This window comes from Lagopus muta, chromosome 7, assembly GCF_023343835.1.
Source record: "Lagopus muta isolate bLagMut1 chromosome 7, bLagMut1 primary, whole genome shotgun sequence".
NCBI lineage: Eukaryota > Metazoa > Chordata > Aves > Galliformes > Phasianidae > Lagopus > Lagopus muta.
This window is the reverse complement of record NC_064439.1, coordinates 43721338-43738369: the sequence shown is the minus strand read 5'-3', so window position 1 is coordinate 43738369 and position 17032 is coordinate 43721338. Positions and strand designations below refer to the sequence as shown.

At 40.1% G+C, this 17032-nt stretch overlaps 1 protein-coding gene across 1 annotated transcript in view; it reads left to right on the top strand.

Annotated features, from left to right (window-relative positions):
- Positions 1 to 3400: 3400 nt before the first annotated feature.
- The window catches only part of SUSD5 (sushi domain containing 5), a 44382-nt gene continuing 30750 nt past the window's right edge, over positions 3401 to 17032 (top strand). The window contains exons 1-2 of the mRNA XM_048952109.1: positions 3401 to 3839; positions 12421 to 12598. Of these exons, the coding sequence (XP_048808066.1) occupies positions 3746 to 3839; positions 12421 to 12598 (272 nt within the window). The 5' untranslated portion in view covers positions 3401 to 3745. The remainder of the gene's footprint in view (positions 3840 to 12420; positions 12599 to 17032) is intronic.

Genomic DNA, 17032 nt, shown 5'->3' with positions numbered 1-17032 from the left:
GAAATTTATTGGTTAATCAAGGAAACAAGCTAAACTGAATCTCCTGCTTCAACAGAGATGAGAGATATCTTTTTTGGTACAGTCACTTTTTTTCTATTGTGCTTTCTTGTGATATGAAAAGTGACCTTTCCTTTGACTTTCCAGCATTCTTCAAAGGCCAGATTCACTGCCAGCTGCAGTTCTTGAACAATTCTGCCAACATCTACCCAGCTTGGCTGGAAACAGCAGGTTTTTCTAAAGGGTGTCTATTCGCTCAAGGCCTTAGGGTCTTGCACCTTTATCCTGCAAAGACTTAAGATCACGTGTAAGAATTTGCAGAATTGTGACTTTCACACCTATAATGTCTATATTATGTAAGTCTTTCGTGGTAGAAAGTAGATATTCCTAGGAGTAGATACGAAAAGGTCAAATACAATAATAATATGGGCTCTATGGTAGATACATATTTTCAAATGCTTTCAAATATGTCTTTGATCACCTACATTTCTTTTAGGTGTTTTTTTGGTGCAAAGAATTCACTCTTAACTTGAATGACATATTCCACATGGAAATGTATGTAGATGCTTTCCAGTTACTAGATGCCCAAAGCATTATTGTGTGCTTTACAGTACACGAGTGCTTTGTGTGCACTGCATTCACATGTGTACATATAAATACTTCATGGCACCATGCCTTCACGTGTCTTACTCTCTATGTAAAAGCTTGTACACAGTGAAACAGTGTTTTATAAAATATCACTGTTGGCACATTCACTACTCCCAAGGCAGGCATGATCTATGACCTGTGTAAAGTTACACATACAATTAATCTTTTGTAATGTAACACAAAACATTGTACATTACAAACTGAGTTGTTCGACCAATGTGTTACTGTAGTACTGTGAATGCTAGAGTTTCTGAGCAAATATTTATATCTGTATCTATCCATCATAAGATCCAGACCTCGTTTTGAGTATTTGGTGCAAAGAAGCCCAGTGTATAAATGCAGAAATTTAACCCAATTAATGTTGATTTCAATGCAAAACAATGTGCACATCATTTCAGTACCAAACCTGAACTCTTCAGTTTTATATAAATATTCCAAAATACACTAGGAACAAGAGTTTTTTTCCTATTGAAATATTAGATTTGAAGGACAACTGGTTTGCAGTGATGCACTTAATTACTTCCAGGAGTCAATAACTGGCAAGCATCCCTACCATTTCAAGCTTACATTCTTAATTTACAGCTGAGATGGGATGAGAGGAAGAAGCCGGTTCACTCTACCAACTGTTCATGCCTTCAGTAAGGAACATATCCTGTGGTCTGTTGTAATTCTTTGAAATCAGTGACATGTTCTGCTCAAGAATACAAGCTGAGATTTTCCAAGACAGGAGCCAGAGTGGCAACATGCCCTTACATATATCAACAGGAGAAAATGATCCAATTACAGCAAAATAAATCAAGCAGACCTTTGGAATTTTAGATGGAAATCTAGAAGATGCTGCCCTTTCCCACAAATGCTTTGGCCAATCCCTTGGGGACAGCAAAGGGCAAATAAAGTTGTCAGGCCTTATGACAAATGTCAAGGAAACGTGGAGCTACTGCTGTGGTCATGTCAAGTCTTGGTTCATGTCTGTGTGTCTTGATGTAACTGGTTGCTCAGTTTCATGAAATGTCTTTGCTATCTCACTGAAAGTATATAGATCCCACATCCTCTTTCTTTTTGTGCCCACTGATTTTTAAAATGGATGTCAAACTATTGGAATATCAGAGAGTCAAAAACGCATCTTATGCCATTGGCAAAGTCACCAGTAAAAGAAACAGAAAAGTTTGAAGAATGCTACAATTTTCTATTTCCTTTTCTGTCATGTTAATTTCTGCAGTACATAGCATACAATTTCCATTGGCACAAAATGCAGTTATGTAGTTACAGTGCACTGATTGTTAAAGATTTAGTGAGCATGAAGCTGCCCTTCTAATTCTGGTGGCGTTCCTTACAAGTCCTTGGTTGACAAGACAAGGTAAAGAAACCTGCTGCCATCTGTGTTCTTTGGATAAACAGAAAATTCAAAGCTACCTGTCCAAAACCTTTCAAAGTGTATATTTGCATCGTGTGTATGTATAGTCACAGAACCAAAGAATCACAGAATCGTAGGGGATGAAAGGGACCTGAAGAGATCATAGAGTCCCAACTTCCTGCTGAAGCAGGTTCCCCACAGGAGGTCACACAGGTAGGCATCCACGTGGGTTCTGAATATCTCCAGAGAAGGAGACTCCACAGTCTCTGAGCAGCCTGTTCCAGTGCTCTGTCACTCTCACAGTAAAGAAGATCTGCATATTTGTTCATTTTCCTATGGAAAGAGGCTAAGATCTCTTAAAAGTCACCTGAATCAGAACTTCATCAACCCAGATTCATCAAACATAGGCATTTTTAAAGTTTCCAATACCATGGTGTTATTGCTTGCTTGAGCATCATACAGGGAGGTTCCTAAGCTTGAGTCATTCCAATCAGACTGAAAATAGCATTTGGCAGGCTCATCGTGATCAGAAGATGTCTACCGGCACCTTGCCCTTTCTGCCACCAGGGCCGTGGTGGTAGGGAGGTCGGGTTCCTGCTCCAGCTGTCGGTGGCTTGGAGTTTCCAGCTAACTGAACATTTTTGCCCAGCTTTGAATTTCTAAGGGAAAAAATTTTAAGAAGCTGAAATCAAAGCAAAATAGGATGGGAATATGAAAACAACATTTCTCAGTTCTGCTGAGTTCCAACAGCAACACGAAACTATTCCGTTTATATATTTAGTGAAATAAATCCTGGCATCACCACTCATATATTTCCTCTTATTGTGGGTTATATTTTTTTTAGTTTTGTTTGGACAAATTTAGGATGAGTGGGAATAAGGGACAGATGTCACTGCTGCAAGTGTTGACGGGAGCTGGAAATTCCCCTCACCAACTGCCTCCAGCCCTGAGGAGCACCAGCCCGTTCCTCTGTGTCAGGGGCACTGATGAAGGGATGAAGGACAGTGTTTTGAAGCAGAGTCCAACTTTGATCTGTACTTCCTTCTGCCCCTCCAGAAGCTGGGATCTGGAGCAGCAGGACTAGCAGTCCCCATCCTCAATGAAATTCCACTGTCATGGTATAGTGCCATCTGCCACCTTTCCTCTGCTCTCACCTGCAGACCCTCACTCTTGCTGTGGCAGATGCTGACCTGCAACCCTAAGCAACACTGGCTGCTTTCACCCCACAGAGGGAAAGCACTCCCCACTCACCATCCCATCCCCGTGGGATGCATAGCTCCTTCCACAAACTCATCCCTTCCCAGCGCCAGCTAGGCAGCTGCCCTTCTCCCCTCAGCCAGTGATTTCTCCTGTTCGTTTCTTGCCTCATCCCCCCTTTCCCTCCCTCCCGGTGTCTGCATTTCTCGCACCGCTCGCTATTTACTGACAGGGCAATGTGACTTTTCGCACCGGCTCTCGCTGCTCGCTGCCCTGCCGATTGGGCTGGGCAAAGCCTCTCCCCAGCCCCAGCTGGCCGGACATCTCCCCCCACCTCCCCTCCCCTTCACACCCGCCAAGCGACAGATTCCACTCTCCCTCCCTCTCCCTTTCTTTTTCCACCCCTCCCGCCTTCAGCACAGACCCAACACTCAGGATCCCGCTGAGAGAAAGCGGCTCCTTGAAACCATCACCGCAGCCCGTGCTGCGAAGGAGGGAGAGGAAAACCTCCGCACCACCTCCTGCATCGGGGGGCTTCGCGGCAGGGCGATGGCTTTGAGCTCCCGGAGATCATCTCTCACCTTTGCCCGGGGTGTGGGACCCGTCTTCTTCATCCTCCAGATCATCTCAGTTCGGGCTGATGGTGAGTCTCCACTCTGTTCGGGCTGGGTTGCTGGGGCTGGAAGAAGAGCTCTGTGTTGAAATGGGTTATTGAAAAATACAACAAGAAAAAAAAAAGAAAAACAACAACCAACCTTTCTTTTTTAATAAGAAACTTAAATACATGCCCCAGTATGGGTTAGGAAACGTGTGATTCAGAGCTTTCTGAGACTTTGCAAATATCCTGGGGTGAAGCAAGGAACGGAAATAAGATCCCAGAAGGCTCAGATTGTTTTATTACAACAGAACAACAGGATAGTGACCTTTTCCAGGGGAAGTAAGGATAACAGAACAAAGCCAGAACACAAATAAGAAGCAGCAGCTCTCTCTCCATTATTATTATTTTTTAAATTATTTTATGTATAATTAAAAATACCATTTCTCTGAACGACTTCCACATCTGCCCAGCTCAGATGTCACCGAACATCAGCTTACACGGGCAGGTACTGAGGAAGGGGAGACGAGAAGCTGAAGGCTTCTGCTCACAGCATTTTTGATCCGGTACAGCACGCTCAGGACAGCAGCTGACCCTCCTGCTAGGGCTTCACCTGCTCTGCACCACTGAGGGGTTCGATCGGAGCACAAACTGGGCTGAATCACCACCGGCTGCTTACTCTGCAAGACACTCGCTGACGGTAATCCCGAATGGCAACATCCTTTGCAAGCAGCCCGTTCCCATTTGAATAATTAAGCCCCCCTGATGATGGCCAACTTGCCTTGGTGATAACATCATTAATTTTTAAAGCAACTATTTCTTTTCCTGGGAGAGCAGTGCTGAATGGACATGGTTTTGTTTTGTTTTGTTTTTTCATTTTGCAGCTGCAATAGATTTATGCCTGATCTCAGGATATATATATTTTGTCAGTACAGAATTCCTTTACCACTGATGTTTGCTGTATTGTGCTGGAGAACAGTTCCTTAACATTATAGGGCAATAAAAACCTCTGCTTGTTCTCGGAGCATTTTTCCACCTCGGCTGAAATTTCTGTCATTTGGTCACGAAATATGGCAAAGGAAAGGGGACAGTCCTTCTGCTCACTGCTACCACTTGGTATGCATTTATACACCAGAACCTTGTCTTGTAAATTCAAAGAAAAGGGGAGTAAGAGTAAAGTGAAAGAAATGTATAAGATGACCCCACTGTATTGCAGAAGGAAAACTGCAGTTCTGATTTTAGGAAGTCCTCCTTCCACAGCAAAATCCCTCTCAAATGAGGAAAAAAAGCATCACTATGGATGAAGGCTCTCCACATGACTTGCAAAAGGCATCAGGACGGGAATAATTAATTTGCCTTTGCTAAGAGTGCTTTGTCTGAAAAATTCCCTTTTCAGGAACACCTCCCAGTTTGTTTTGTTTCTGTAGGATTGAAGACATAGATATCCTCTCAAAGAGAAAGGGGAAAATGCTGGAGACCATTTCGAGGCAAAGTTCATGACAGATTTTAATTGACTTTCAACAGTCTGTCAAATCTGCTTTACGTGTGGTAAAGCACTTTAAGAATTAAAGGGCGGGATATGTGAAGTACTTTATAATTGCCAACCGTTATTATAACACCGCTGTTCTGATTTTTATTTAACTTCTAAAAGTCGTTGCTGAAAACGAGTAAATCCTCTACCAACGTGCTCCTCAGCGTGTTCTCCTGCTATTAGTACTACAGCGAACAATTGTAACACTGTCCTGCAAACCATCTGGCTAAATATGCAGAAGAAAACATTTGATTTGAACTTAAAAATTTACTGTTACACACAAGTCTTCGTATTTAAGAAGATCTGAGAGTAACGAACAGCCGTAATGCTCCCTTACATAGCGCATTTGAGCCCGATCCAACAGGAAACCAGTTTCTCAGTTGTGGAAATTTTAGGTAAAAATACAACTGTGCCATTCTCTGTTATATGCAAATGTCATTTAGTGACGAAGGATGGTTCTGGGTGACGTGTGTATGTATTGGGTACTGAAGGAACTAAACGTTTTGCAAAGTGCTGAAGGGATTTTGACTCCACCTTGTAAAAACCCAATGAAATCCAGACTGGCCCCTGTTACAGGCAACTCCCCAAAACTGCTTGGAATATATTTCCCAAAGGAAGACTTTCACTTTATTATCTCACACACAAATAATGACAAAGAGCAGACAGTAAAAGTGGAGACCCTTGGGGTCTGGTGAAAGTGTAAAGCCTTGAAGCTCAATTGATCTCTTTTGACTAATATTTACTGCAACATGTATTGCTGTAGAGCGGATAGACTCCAGAAAGACAAAGATAAACACCTAAACAAAAGATAGCTTTGTTTCGCTTTGCAATTTGCTTTTTCTACAATGGAAATACGGTTGTTCATAGCTGTGGAGATCATGGTCCCTCAGATAAGGGTCTCCTCAGGGCCTGTTTCTGCTCGGACTTACTCTGGTGTAAGTGTGCAGCAGTGTAGCGTTACTACTGCCAGCACAGTTACTGCTGAGTGAGATAGGTTATGGAAAGGAGTCAATAAACACAGCTCAGCCTTCAGGAGTTGCTCAGCCACAGCTAGCCCTGGTAGGTTCCAGGTTTGTGAATGGGAACCACACAGTCAAACAGCACTGCGGTGTAACTTTTTCTCAGCTGGAACCAACTTTAAACTTCACCTTTACAAAGATAAAGGTTTTAATTATGTTCTTGTGATTGTAGCAGTTCTTAAATAACCCACTGCAAATGGAAACTTTTTGGAATATCTTTGTGCTGGGATAGGAGAAAAGAGTCTGGCTTCATGTGTGGTGTACAGGAGTCACCTTTGCTTTTCTTGACTCCTCCTTTTGTCACTGCTATTAAAATGTAAATAGGTATGAGCCATAGTTTTCTGCAGATAACTTGCCCTGAGAAAAAGTGTGTGGCAGAGAATTATGGCAGTTAATCTACCTTACTAATACACACCTGATTTGAGAAACGCTCTATTTGTAACACTTGAGAAATTATTTCAAAGCAGTGGTGTTCTGTTGGCTCAGTTTTGGGGTACGTACAAAATCAATTGGCCAAGGCAATCACAGTATCACAGGGGTTGGAAGGAAGCTCCAGAGATCAGCGAGTCATTTGGTAGTGAGCACACACCGTGACAGCAGAGGTTGCAGGTGAAAGATTATGAATCCAGAAGGCTAGGCACAATTAAGTGAGGATCTGACCGCACTGCTGCCCTAGAAGCAGACAAATCTGAAAGTAGAATTTTACTGATACGCTAATATTTCTCGGTGTATTGGAGCACACTGATATCACTTTGGTGCTCACACAGCTGCCCTTTTGCTACATATGCAGGCTAGATACAGTACTTCAGTCCTGTAGGGAAAGAAGTCTTACACTGGTAATAATTAAGATTTTCTTCCCTATAGGATTGCTGTTAAGCAGAAGTCAGTGGGCAGAACTAGCTATCAAGTATGTTTCAGTAAATAAGAAAAAATGAAACAAATTAAGTACCTATTCTGAAAAAAAAAAAAAGAGAAAAAACCCCAAAACAAAAAAGAATTAAGTGGATAGCAGAGATAAGGAGCAGTTTTAGATCTGCAGTAAAACTCCTGGAAAATTTTACGAGGGAAAAATCCTACTATGGTCTTTCTTGATGAAAAGGCTCTAAAGAAAGCCAAAGGAAAAGAAAAGAAATTATGCTTCTTCTCTTCTGCTGTATCTATACAGCTGTGTTTGAGTAGCAGGTGTGTAAGCAATTCCGGTCCTACTTGCAAACCAGCTAATATGTTTGTATGATGCAAAAGCAAATCCATAAACAATTGCAAATATTTGACCCTAAAGCCTTTACTAACATTAAAATTTAAGTTCAACGTGAGCTTAGCTGAGGAGGAACTCTGAAGTGACCTCCAAATTTTTCTACTTTTCTGATGATGCAATATTTTAAGCAGTTTGAACTAAATAAGACATCATTCATTTTATTTTCTCATAGAAATAAACTCTACATTCATGAACATTCTGGTAATTACCCAGATCTCTCTCTGTAATTGTACAGTTTTACTGAATCTTCCACCCTTGCTATTACAATCAAGGCCATTGTTACACATAGCCATAGAAATGGAAATGAAATTGCTTTTGAAGTACAGAGTTGAACTTCTCTTCCTCCGCTCTCCTTTACCTCGATTTGAAGACTTCAGCATTTAAGTAAGAATAAATCAGCGGTGAAATATATACATCTTTTACCACATTTATTTCGTTAAGTGATGAGGTTCTACCATTTGAGCTAGTAAAACATCATCAGCACAATAGACATGCCTTTTTAAGTACTTCATTTTATATTATTTGTGAGAGACGCTTCTGTTTTAAAGTATATTTGGTTCCTTCAAGCATGGTGCAAGTCCTCCGGAGGACATGGAAGAATTTGAACTTCAGTAGGCTTTGAACAGTGCCTGTATACCTCAAAAGAACTTCTGTTTGTTAATGTATTAGAATAAATTATACAACTCTTCTGTTAATTCCACTGAGATTCCTACAAGAAGGAATGGAGCTGGGAGTCTTCTGAAGTGTCCCTTTCTGTGCTTTTCTGTATCTGATTACAGACAGCTCTTCAGTCTCTAGAGCATAATCAGGTTCAGTTGTTAGAAGCTGAGTTTAGCAAAATTTGAAACTGGAAATAAGGTGGAGTGAGAGTAATGAACCATTGGAACAGTTTACTATAAAGCGTGCTGTAAATTCTCCATTACTTGGAGTCACTGAATCATGACTGGATGCCTTTTGAAAAGACATGCTCCAGTTCAACCATGAATTTTTGGAGTCAGTGTTGGAACTACAGGGGGAAATCTACAGTCTAGTTATGCAGATATTCAAACAAGGTGATAAAAATGAATCCTAAAGGGCTTGAGATCTATGGTTATGTTCTCAATCATACTGTACTGGGGTACTCTTTAATAAAAACTGTCCTCAGCTATTGCTTGTTGACAAAATTTTAGAGCCAAACAATAAGTAATAAAAAAAAAAAATTATCTATTTATCAAAATAGAATTACAGTTCTGTAATGATGATAGCAGAGGCTATGCATATAATATACTGCAGTTATTAAAGAAATTTCAAGCGTGAATTTTTATCGAGTACTGCAAGTTCAGCTGTTAATTAACTACAGGAAGAATTATGTCTTATCATTTATGTCTTAGCAGTGAAGTTAGAACTTTTTCACTAGTTTCAAAGGGATACCTGAAAAATCTCTACGATGAAGACATTTTTCAATCTGAAACTGTAAAACTCAAATTATGTATTAAGTATTCTGAGAAAGGCTACTTCCCATGGATTCCTAGCTTGAACTTGAAATAGAGACTGGCTTTGTCTGAAATCTTCAGAAAAGTATGCAGAGTTTTGGTAACAGATTTCCATACCACCTGTCTCATCATTACACTATGGGAAGCAGAAATGCTACAGGCAGAAATGAAGGAAGAGCACAGGGAGGGAGCTCAGACGTGCTGGCTGTTGCACAACCAAAGGTATTCATGCAAATATACAAAAAGACATGATCCCTGCATGCTGTGCATTATGGAAATACAGCAGCCTTGTATTTAAAACAGGGTGATAATACATCTCTTGGGATTATCTCAGAGAGAAAACTGGTTTCAACTACTCTACACTGTCATAGTGTGTTGAACAGAGGGGTGATACCATTTCAATATTTCACAACCCATATAGTAAAACTGACTGTGTATCAGCAAGTATGTGAGGCAGGGTTTTTTTTCTTCATTTTTCTCTGCAGAAAGCAACAACAAAAGGTTTACAAATATCTTGCCCTTAGGTGCACAGCTTCAAAATCAGACCACTTGTGTGACTGAAAGTGAAAATAATCAGTACAAGAATGTTTCAAGCCAGTCAGTCACAGCACTGTAAGGTGCACTGCTGCAGTCTTATTTATTTAAGGGATTTTGATGGGCTTTTCCCTGTTGCTGTTCTAATATGTCTCCTACTTATTTCTTTCCTTCTAAATGCCCCTTTGTAAAGTGACACTTGGCAGAATACTGGGGATCCAAATGTTTCATTGGTAAGGTACCAGGTGCAGCTTGCTACTACTTGTAAATTAAAAGAAAGACAACAACAAAACAAAACATAAAGCACATGTTAAAATCTGGGCAGATAGCCATAGAACTTCTGGAGTTCTGGAGAAGATTCACAGGTCATTCTGGTAAGATGGACAGCCATTTTCATCCCCTTCTGGCTGACCAGAATTTCCTATAAAGCAGTTCACTATAATTTTCCTGACCAGTAAGACTTTCCTAGCTTACCCTAAAATCTATTTGCCTACATATTTTGGATATCCCAGAAGTCCAGCACTTTCATACTTTCTAGCAAGAAGTTAATTTACATTAACAACTGTAAAACACCTGGAAAACCATAATGGGCATCTACTGGTACAAAGGCGAAATGATGAACTTTATTTCTTCTAATTATTTTTTCACAGAACTCAGTCCTTAAAGATTTTTCTTTCAAGTTTAGCCTCCTAAATAAAATGCTTTAAAATCTTTATAAATGAAAGATGTTCCACAACTATGGAGTGGCAATTTAAAGTCATTCTGCTTATATTGCTTCTCCCGACTGCCCGCATTCTTCACTGTGGCTGTTCATGGCTTTGGAAACAACAAAATTTGGAGCATTGGCAAAGAATCCGGAGGTTTTTGTTCTCAGGAGTGAAGAGGCTTGCTTTTTTCACCGGTCTGTGTGTACTCCCTAATTTTAGTCATAATTCATTATATTGTTTAGTCTAGTGGTTAGGACACTGATCAGTGCTTCTGGGTTGCACTCTATATGGGAACTGCTGAATCATAGCCTGAACCTCTGATTGAGGCAAGCACTGAGTCAGCCCTGGGAGCACAGGTAAAGGCAATTGGGAAAAAATTGGAAGGGGTGGAGCCTGGCAGCACCTCTCCTAGACCGATTTAAGAGCTGACTGCCAGTAGGAGAGGGTCTTTTCTAGAGATCCCTACTCTGGAGTTTTGCAGTGAGCCTAGGATGCAGGTAAGCTTTCTATCTATTCTCTTTTTGTTACTATAATCTGCTTTGTCAAATTCTCTTGTTTATTTCATAATTCTAACATCATTATATTCATTAATTATACATGCTCCTAGGTCAACTTGCTGCCTGAGAAAATCACTCTGGTTACTGTGAATTCCCGTTCTTTATCGTTACTGCTTGTCCTGTTTATTTAAATTGCTTTCTGTCTATCATGTCAACTCCTTGCTGTGCATATCTAGAATGACCACCAAAACAGAAATCTTTATCAGGACCCATCTATGCTTGTTAGTGTAAACACAAATTACATATTTACATGGTAGAGATTTTGCATATTTCAGTGTAATGATTGTTCCTTCATAAGTTTAAACTCTGTACTAGAGAGAACAGAGAGCTGTTGGGGCAGACTTACCCTGTATCAGTAGCTATGTGTAGGATTAAATTCAGATTTATTAATTCGTTAAAGTGATACATGGGTGGAGGTGTCTCTTTGTATACAATCAGCTTAGAGCAATCTGAAGGATTACAGATACTGGTCAGTATATGGTGTGAGTGTGAAGCTAGCTACCTAATGAACTGTTAGTATGTGCTGGAAGTTACGATTTCTTGTAACCACTGCCACTAATCTAATTTTTAAATAAGCCATAAATGTTTATGGACATTCAAAAGATGTCTTCCTGTGCCTGCAAGCAATCTAAATTTATACTTGAAAATTCAGAAGATATTCTGAGGGATTTTACCTTCAGAAAGAAGACACTTATGGCAGTTCAAATGCCAGCACTGTGAACGGTCTCGTTGTGTATTTCTTTTTCTGGTGACATCTGGTGAATGTGTTTATTCCACAACCCAATAATGTCTCAAGCTTTATTGCCAAAACCCCAACTGCCCTTTGCCCAGTTGCAGGAATCTCTAATGTTCATCCTTAACATCTTTCAAGATGTTAAATAAATTAAAATAAACTGAACTGAAAATAAAAATAACTCCAGCAATTGTTATGCTGAATCTGTCCTCATGCTCATTCAAAAAGTCTTCTATTAGGGAAGAAATCCCCTCTGTCTTTCCAGAAAGATATGAAAACAAAGTGGCTTTGCAGCAGCATTTAGGTGCAGATTTCCACAGAATTTTTTTTCTAGAGACTGAGTATAAATCTCTGATGTGGAAGAGTGAGTTACAATACTGGGATGTAGATGTGTTCTTGCTGTATACAGGTAATTTTATAACTGTAGTTACAATATGCTTGGTAATGAATTCCAACGTTATGTCTAACAGCAGGCGTTCTGACTTTGACTACTTAAGTGCATGTAAGACAGTGTCAGTGCTTTCTCTTTCCACATCCTAAGCAGAGACCTGTAGAAGGATGGCAAGTTTTTTGTTTAGACTAGGAATGAACAGGTACTCAGCTGTGTTTGTATTTCTCTTGATTAATGTAAGTAAAAGAAAAACTTCAGTAAAAGTCTTTACAGTGTTGCTAGCTAATTAATTCTAAGAAATAGGTTGCTCTCTGGTTTGAACTTAGTAAGAGCAAGAAGACTTTATTTGGTAATAATCTGCAATATTTTTATGGAACATATATTGAGTACCATGCCACGATGAGTGACCTGATCTTTCTTGGTGCTGCAGGGAAAGTGTTTGCACTTGAGTCCAAGAACAACTCTCAGGGTCTGGATCTAGCTGAAGCTGAGAAAGCTTGTGTTGACCTGAGTGCTCGCTTAGCAACCGCAGAAGAGCTGAAAAGGGCTGTCCTGGACTGTTCCTTCATTGGCTGCACCACGGGATGGCTGGCTGATGGCACCGCTGGGTAAGAACAACAGTGTAAACCTTCCTGAGAAATATAAATGACTGCTGTAAAGACATTTTTCCTCTTAGACTAAGTTTACTACTGAAAAACACTGGCCACAGTTTAAGCACTGTGGTATACATGTCATCCTGTCCAGAGTTTCCTCTTCCTTTTTCTTACTGAGTTGTCACAGTTCTGCCCCACAGTGGGGCAATGAGCCCTAAAGGAGCTTGCAGCCTATGGGCATAATACTGAGTTATCAGCATCAGTGCTCCCACTGACTATAGGTACGTGCTCAGTTTGCTGAGATTCTCATAGAAATTGGGTCTCTGTCTCAGTTATTTATTGCTGTCTAAGTATATGATAGGCATGTTCAAGCAGGTGTACCTAGATATGATAAGGAAAACCTGTTAGGGAGTTGGGTGAGAAAGCTCACCAGAGGGCTGATGTTGTTACTGGACATACTGAACTATATTAATGGAGGTAACACAGGTGACTCCAAATGGCAGTAGGCTGAGATTTGTCTCTCAAATAAACAGCATTACAAGAAGTAAGGAGGAAAAGAAGCAGGGTGAATTCAGCACAGTGATGTTTCTTTTCTGCTATGAATACTGAAGAATTCTAAATGACTTTCAGTGAAGTTACGATTTTGAGGATGTGTCCTCAGTTGTGCTAGCTGTGTACCAGCAGCAGCACGGCTGTACCACCATGGTGCTCCATCCTGGCTGATGCATGCTCCTTCTGCGTGGTGTTAAGGGCTTCCAGAACCCAAGCTGACTCATTCCTGTTACCCTACAGTGCTGAGCTGTGCCAAGAACATACAACTCAACTTCCCCATCTCTTCCAAAATGAAAGCCTTTACAGCATGCCACAGGTGAAGAGACTTTATATTTGATAGACAAAGAGACCAAATCACAGAGAATTCAGTATAACATATATATATATATATATATATATCAAGACACTATTTCCAGTTTCCCAAACTTTAGCATACTGTTGGATTTTGTGAGAGTTACCAGTTACCCTGTAAGCACACATTGGTGTTCATGTATTTTCAGTAGTAAAATAGAACTTCCAAAGGACAGAAATAGCAACAATTGAAAATATTTAAACAATTTCAAGCAAAAGAAACTTGTTCAGGTGATCCTTTATTTTCCAGGTGGAAAAGATTATATTTTTTTTTTTCTGGAAGATTTATTTTTATGTACCTTTAGACATTTAAAAAGATCAAGAAATGTCTCAATATAAAAGATAGTGATCTAAACACTAAAATTTTTTCTTCCTGCCCCAGTTGCTGATATGTCATGTAGGCTGAAGAGCCAGAAAAACTGTGTCTAAGAAATGCAAGGAGAAGTTGTTGTACAAGTCCTTTCATATCACCTCTCTATTATGGAAGCAAAGAGTGCTGAAGGGTGGGAGAAGGAAGCACACCTTTATTATCTGGGTAGTACCACTGATTTGTCTGAGAGTTCCTCAGTTCTTTAATATAAGCTCTGGAGCTATGACTATGAGTAGACCAGTTGTGGATCTATCCCTCAATATCTTTAAAATGAAAATTGGATACAGTGATGGCATTGGATACAGTGATGGTATTGTTGTGTGCATCACATCATGGTGACGTGGGAATGCACACAACATAGACTCATAGAATCATTAAGGTTGGAAAAGACCATGAAGATCATCTTGTCCAACCATCAGCCCGTCATCACAATGATCACTAACCATGTCTGTCAAAGCCATGTCCACGCAGTTCTTGAAATGGTGACTCCACCACCTCCCTGAGCAGCCTGTTAATTCATCAAGCATCAGCTGGGCTGTTTTCTACTGTGCCTTTCTTGTTAGAATGAGCTTGCTCTACATCTCCCTACTTCTTTGTCCTCTTCCAAATCCTTCAAAGTCATGCTTACAAAAGAACTTGGCAGTACTAATGGGTTTGTACTACCTAGTGTACTTAATAAATGCTTGGTATTTTCTTCCTATATTTCAGTCCATCTTCTTGTTTCTTTCTTTTCTTTGGAAAAGATGGAAAGTCGCATTCAAGGATTACACTAGCTATGTTCTGATGGTGAGTGGTTACTTAGGTATCATACTAATGGAGAGGAAGGAGGCTTTTTATCTCTTCCATCTTCCCGTACTCCATTCATCTGGTAAATTCTGTAAACTATTCATCAGAAAGGACATTACAGGGGCACATGCACAAACTGTTGCTGTGCATACGCCATGTATGGAGATTTCTGTAGGTACTCACCAGAGAGTAGTTCTTCGGAGCTCCTGTAAGATGAACTTCTTTATTTTCTTGTCTGGGACTCTCTTACTTATGGCTGGGCAAGCTCCAGAACCTGCATTGCTTGCTTCATTGAAGTGAGTTCTTAATACACTCAGGGAAAGTGCAATGTCTGAGAAGACTATACTGGTTTCACTGTTAGTTAAGGCAGCTCTGGCAGAAGAAATGGGCAGCCAAGTGCAAAGTATGTAAATGGGACAGAGCTATTCAAATTGAAGAAGCCTGTGCATAATATGAAGATTTTTTTCAGAGGGATTTAGATTAATGAATAAAATGATGACAAATGAAGTTCAATAACAATATACTTGGGAATGAGTATGCAGTCTACTTGAAAATATTTCACACACCAATAGTGTGTGGTCTATCAGTCCAGGAAAGATATGAGGAAATCACTGTGGAGGGAACAAAGAAAACCACTGTCGAAAAAGACAGAACTAAGTTTTTAGAGTGTTTGTGGGATGGGCTGGCTGTAATGAAAAATGCATAAATGTGTATATATTTATACACTCATATAAAGGTCAGTGTAACAGGAGGCTTTGGAGTAACTCCTTTAGAGTTCCTGTTACTCCATCTTTAAAAAAAAAAAAAAAAAAAGCCTAAGACAGGCTAAAAAAAAAAGGCTTAAGAATGACTAAAAGCATGGAAAAGCTATTGAGGGGGGGCTCAACACATTTGTACTTGTCAGTTATTTGCTTTAAAAAATATTTCTAGAGGAACCTATTCAGTATTTTGGGCATTTATTTAATAAATGAAAAGTACCAGCAAGGATCAAGGATAAACTGTGAATATGAACACTTCAGTCCACGCTCTCCTCAAATGATGTAATGAGGAGGGGGCAAAACGGGCTTCCCTGCAGATCCAGATGATCACAGAAGTAGACAAAATTATTTCCAAAACATAGGATTCCTCACTGGGTACTTCTTGTGTTATTTATCTTGATGGAGCTTCACATCTTCAAATGTGATGGCATGGCCCAGAGGAGGAAGTCACCACCCACATTTACTAGTCCAAAACTATTTAGGTCTTTAGAAATTGGAACTAAAAGCCTGGATCCCACCCAGAAACTGACTGGAATCCATGGAAGATCCCAGAGCTTTGGTCCTGTATTCTCCCATATCCTCTTGGATCATGTGCATCAGAAAGGAGATGAATAAGGGGGAACATGGGAACATGATAAAAGTAGTTCCTAATTTCAGGAAGAATGCATTTTATTATTATTATTATTATGCTTTTTTTTTTTTATGCCTGAAAAATATCTTAATCCTTCCTCTGAGGAAAAATGGATTAAATGCTGGCAACAGAAGCAAGCACAGACAAGTAATATGAGTGAAGGCATAGTGGAGCTGCAGATTTTATGATGTGCTTCAGTCCTCCTTCCACAACATAGACTTAAAACTGCATATAAGCATGTAAGGACACTTTCACCTCATGGTGAGTTTTTTGGGTCTTACATAAGCTGGTGACAGCCAGTTCATACCTGGTGGCTGTTCTTTGATCTTTTTGAATGATACTCATCACTCTTTGCTGTTGTGACCTTATTATCATTTTTACGTCCAAATGAGGGCCTGTAAGCCTGTGGAAGTTCCTCCTTTAATGTCTGAGGTGCGTTTCTGAATCAGTCAGTGTGTTTATACCAGTTGCTCTCAGGGTATTAGGTGTTAAAAGACATCATTTTGTAAAGAGTGATGCCAGGGGAAATAGATATCATTCTGCTAATGGAGCTGCTCATTGGAGTTCTCTAACCCATTTTCTGCTCTGTAGTCTGAGGTAGCCTAAGCAGCAGGTTTTGACAAATACAAATTGCCTTAACTGACTTGTGATGGAAATTGCTTAAACAAACTGTTCTCTGCCAGTAAATCCAAAGACACAATAAACTCATTGGCATTGTGGTTTGAGCAGCCTGGGACAGAACGTCTTCCACAGGCATAAGGTTATGTTTTTGTCTTCCACTGTCAATTGTTCAGAACAACCCAATTCAGAGCTTGGGGCTGTTCACACAGGCAAGTTGCTGGCAGGTCCAGGGACATGAAAACTTTTAGATAAGATCCACTGATGAATAAGTAGGGTCCAGAGAACAAGTGGTACGTTCTTCCAGCAGCCCAGAAGTAAGTCATGTAGAAGTCAGCCTTGAAATGTGTAACTTGTGAAGTATTACACATTGTTAGAGTGCA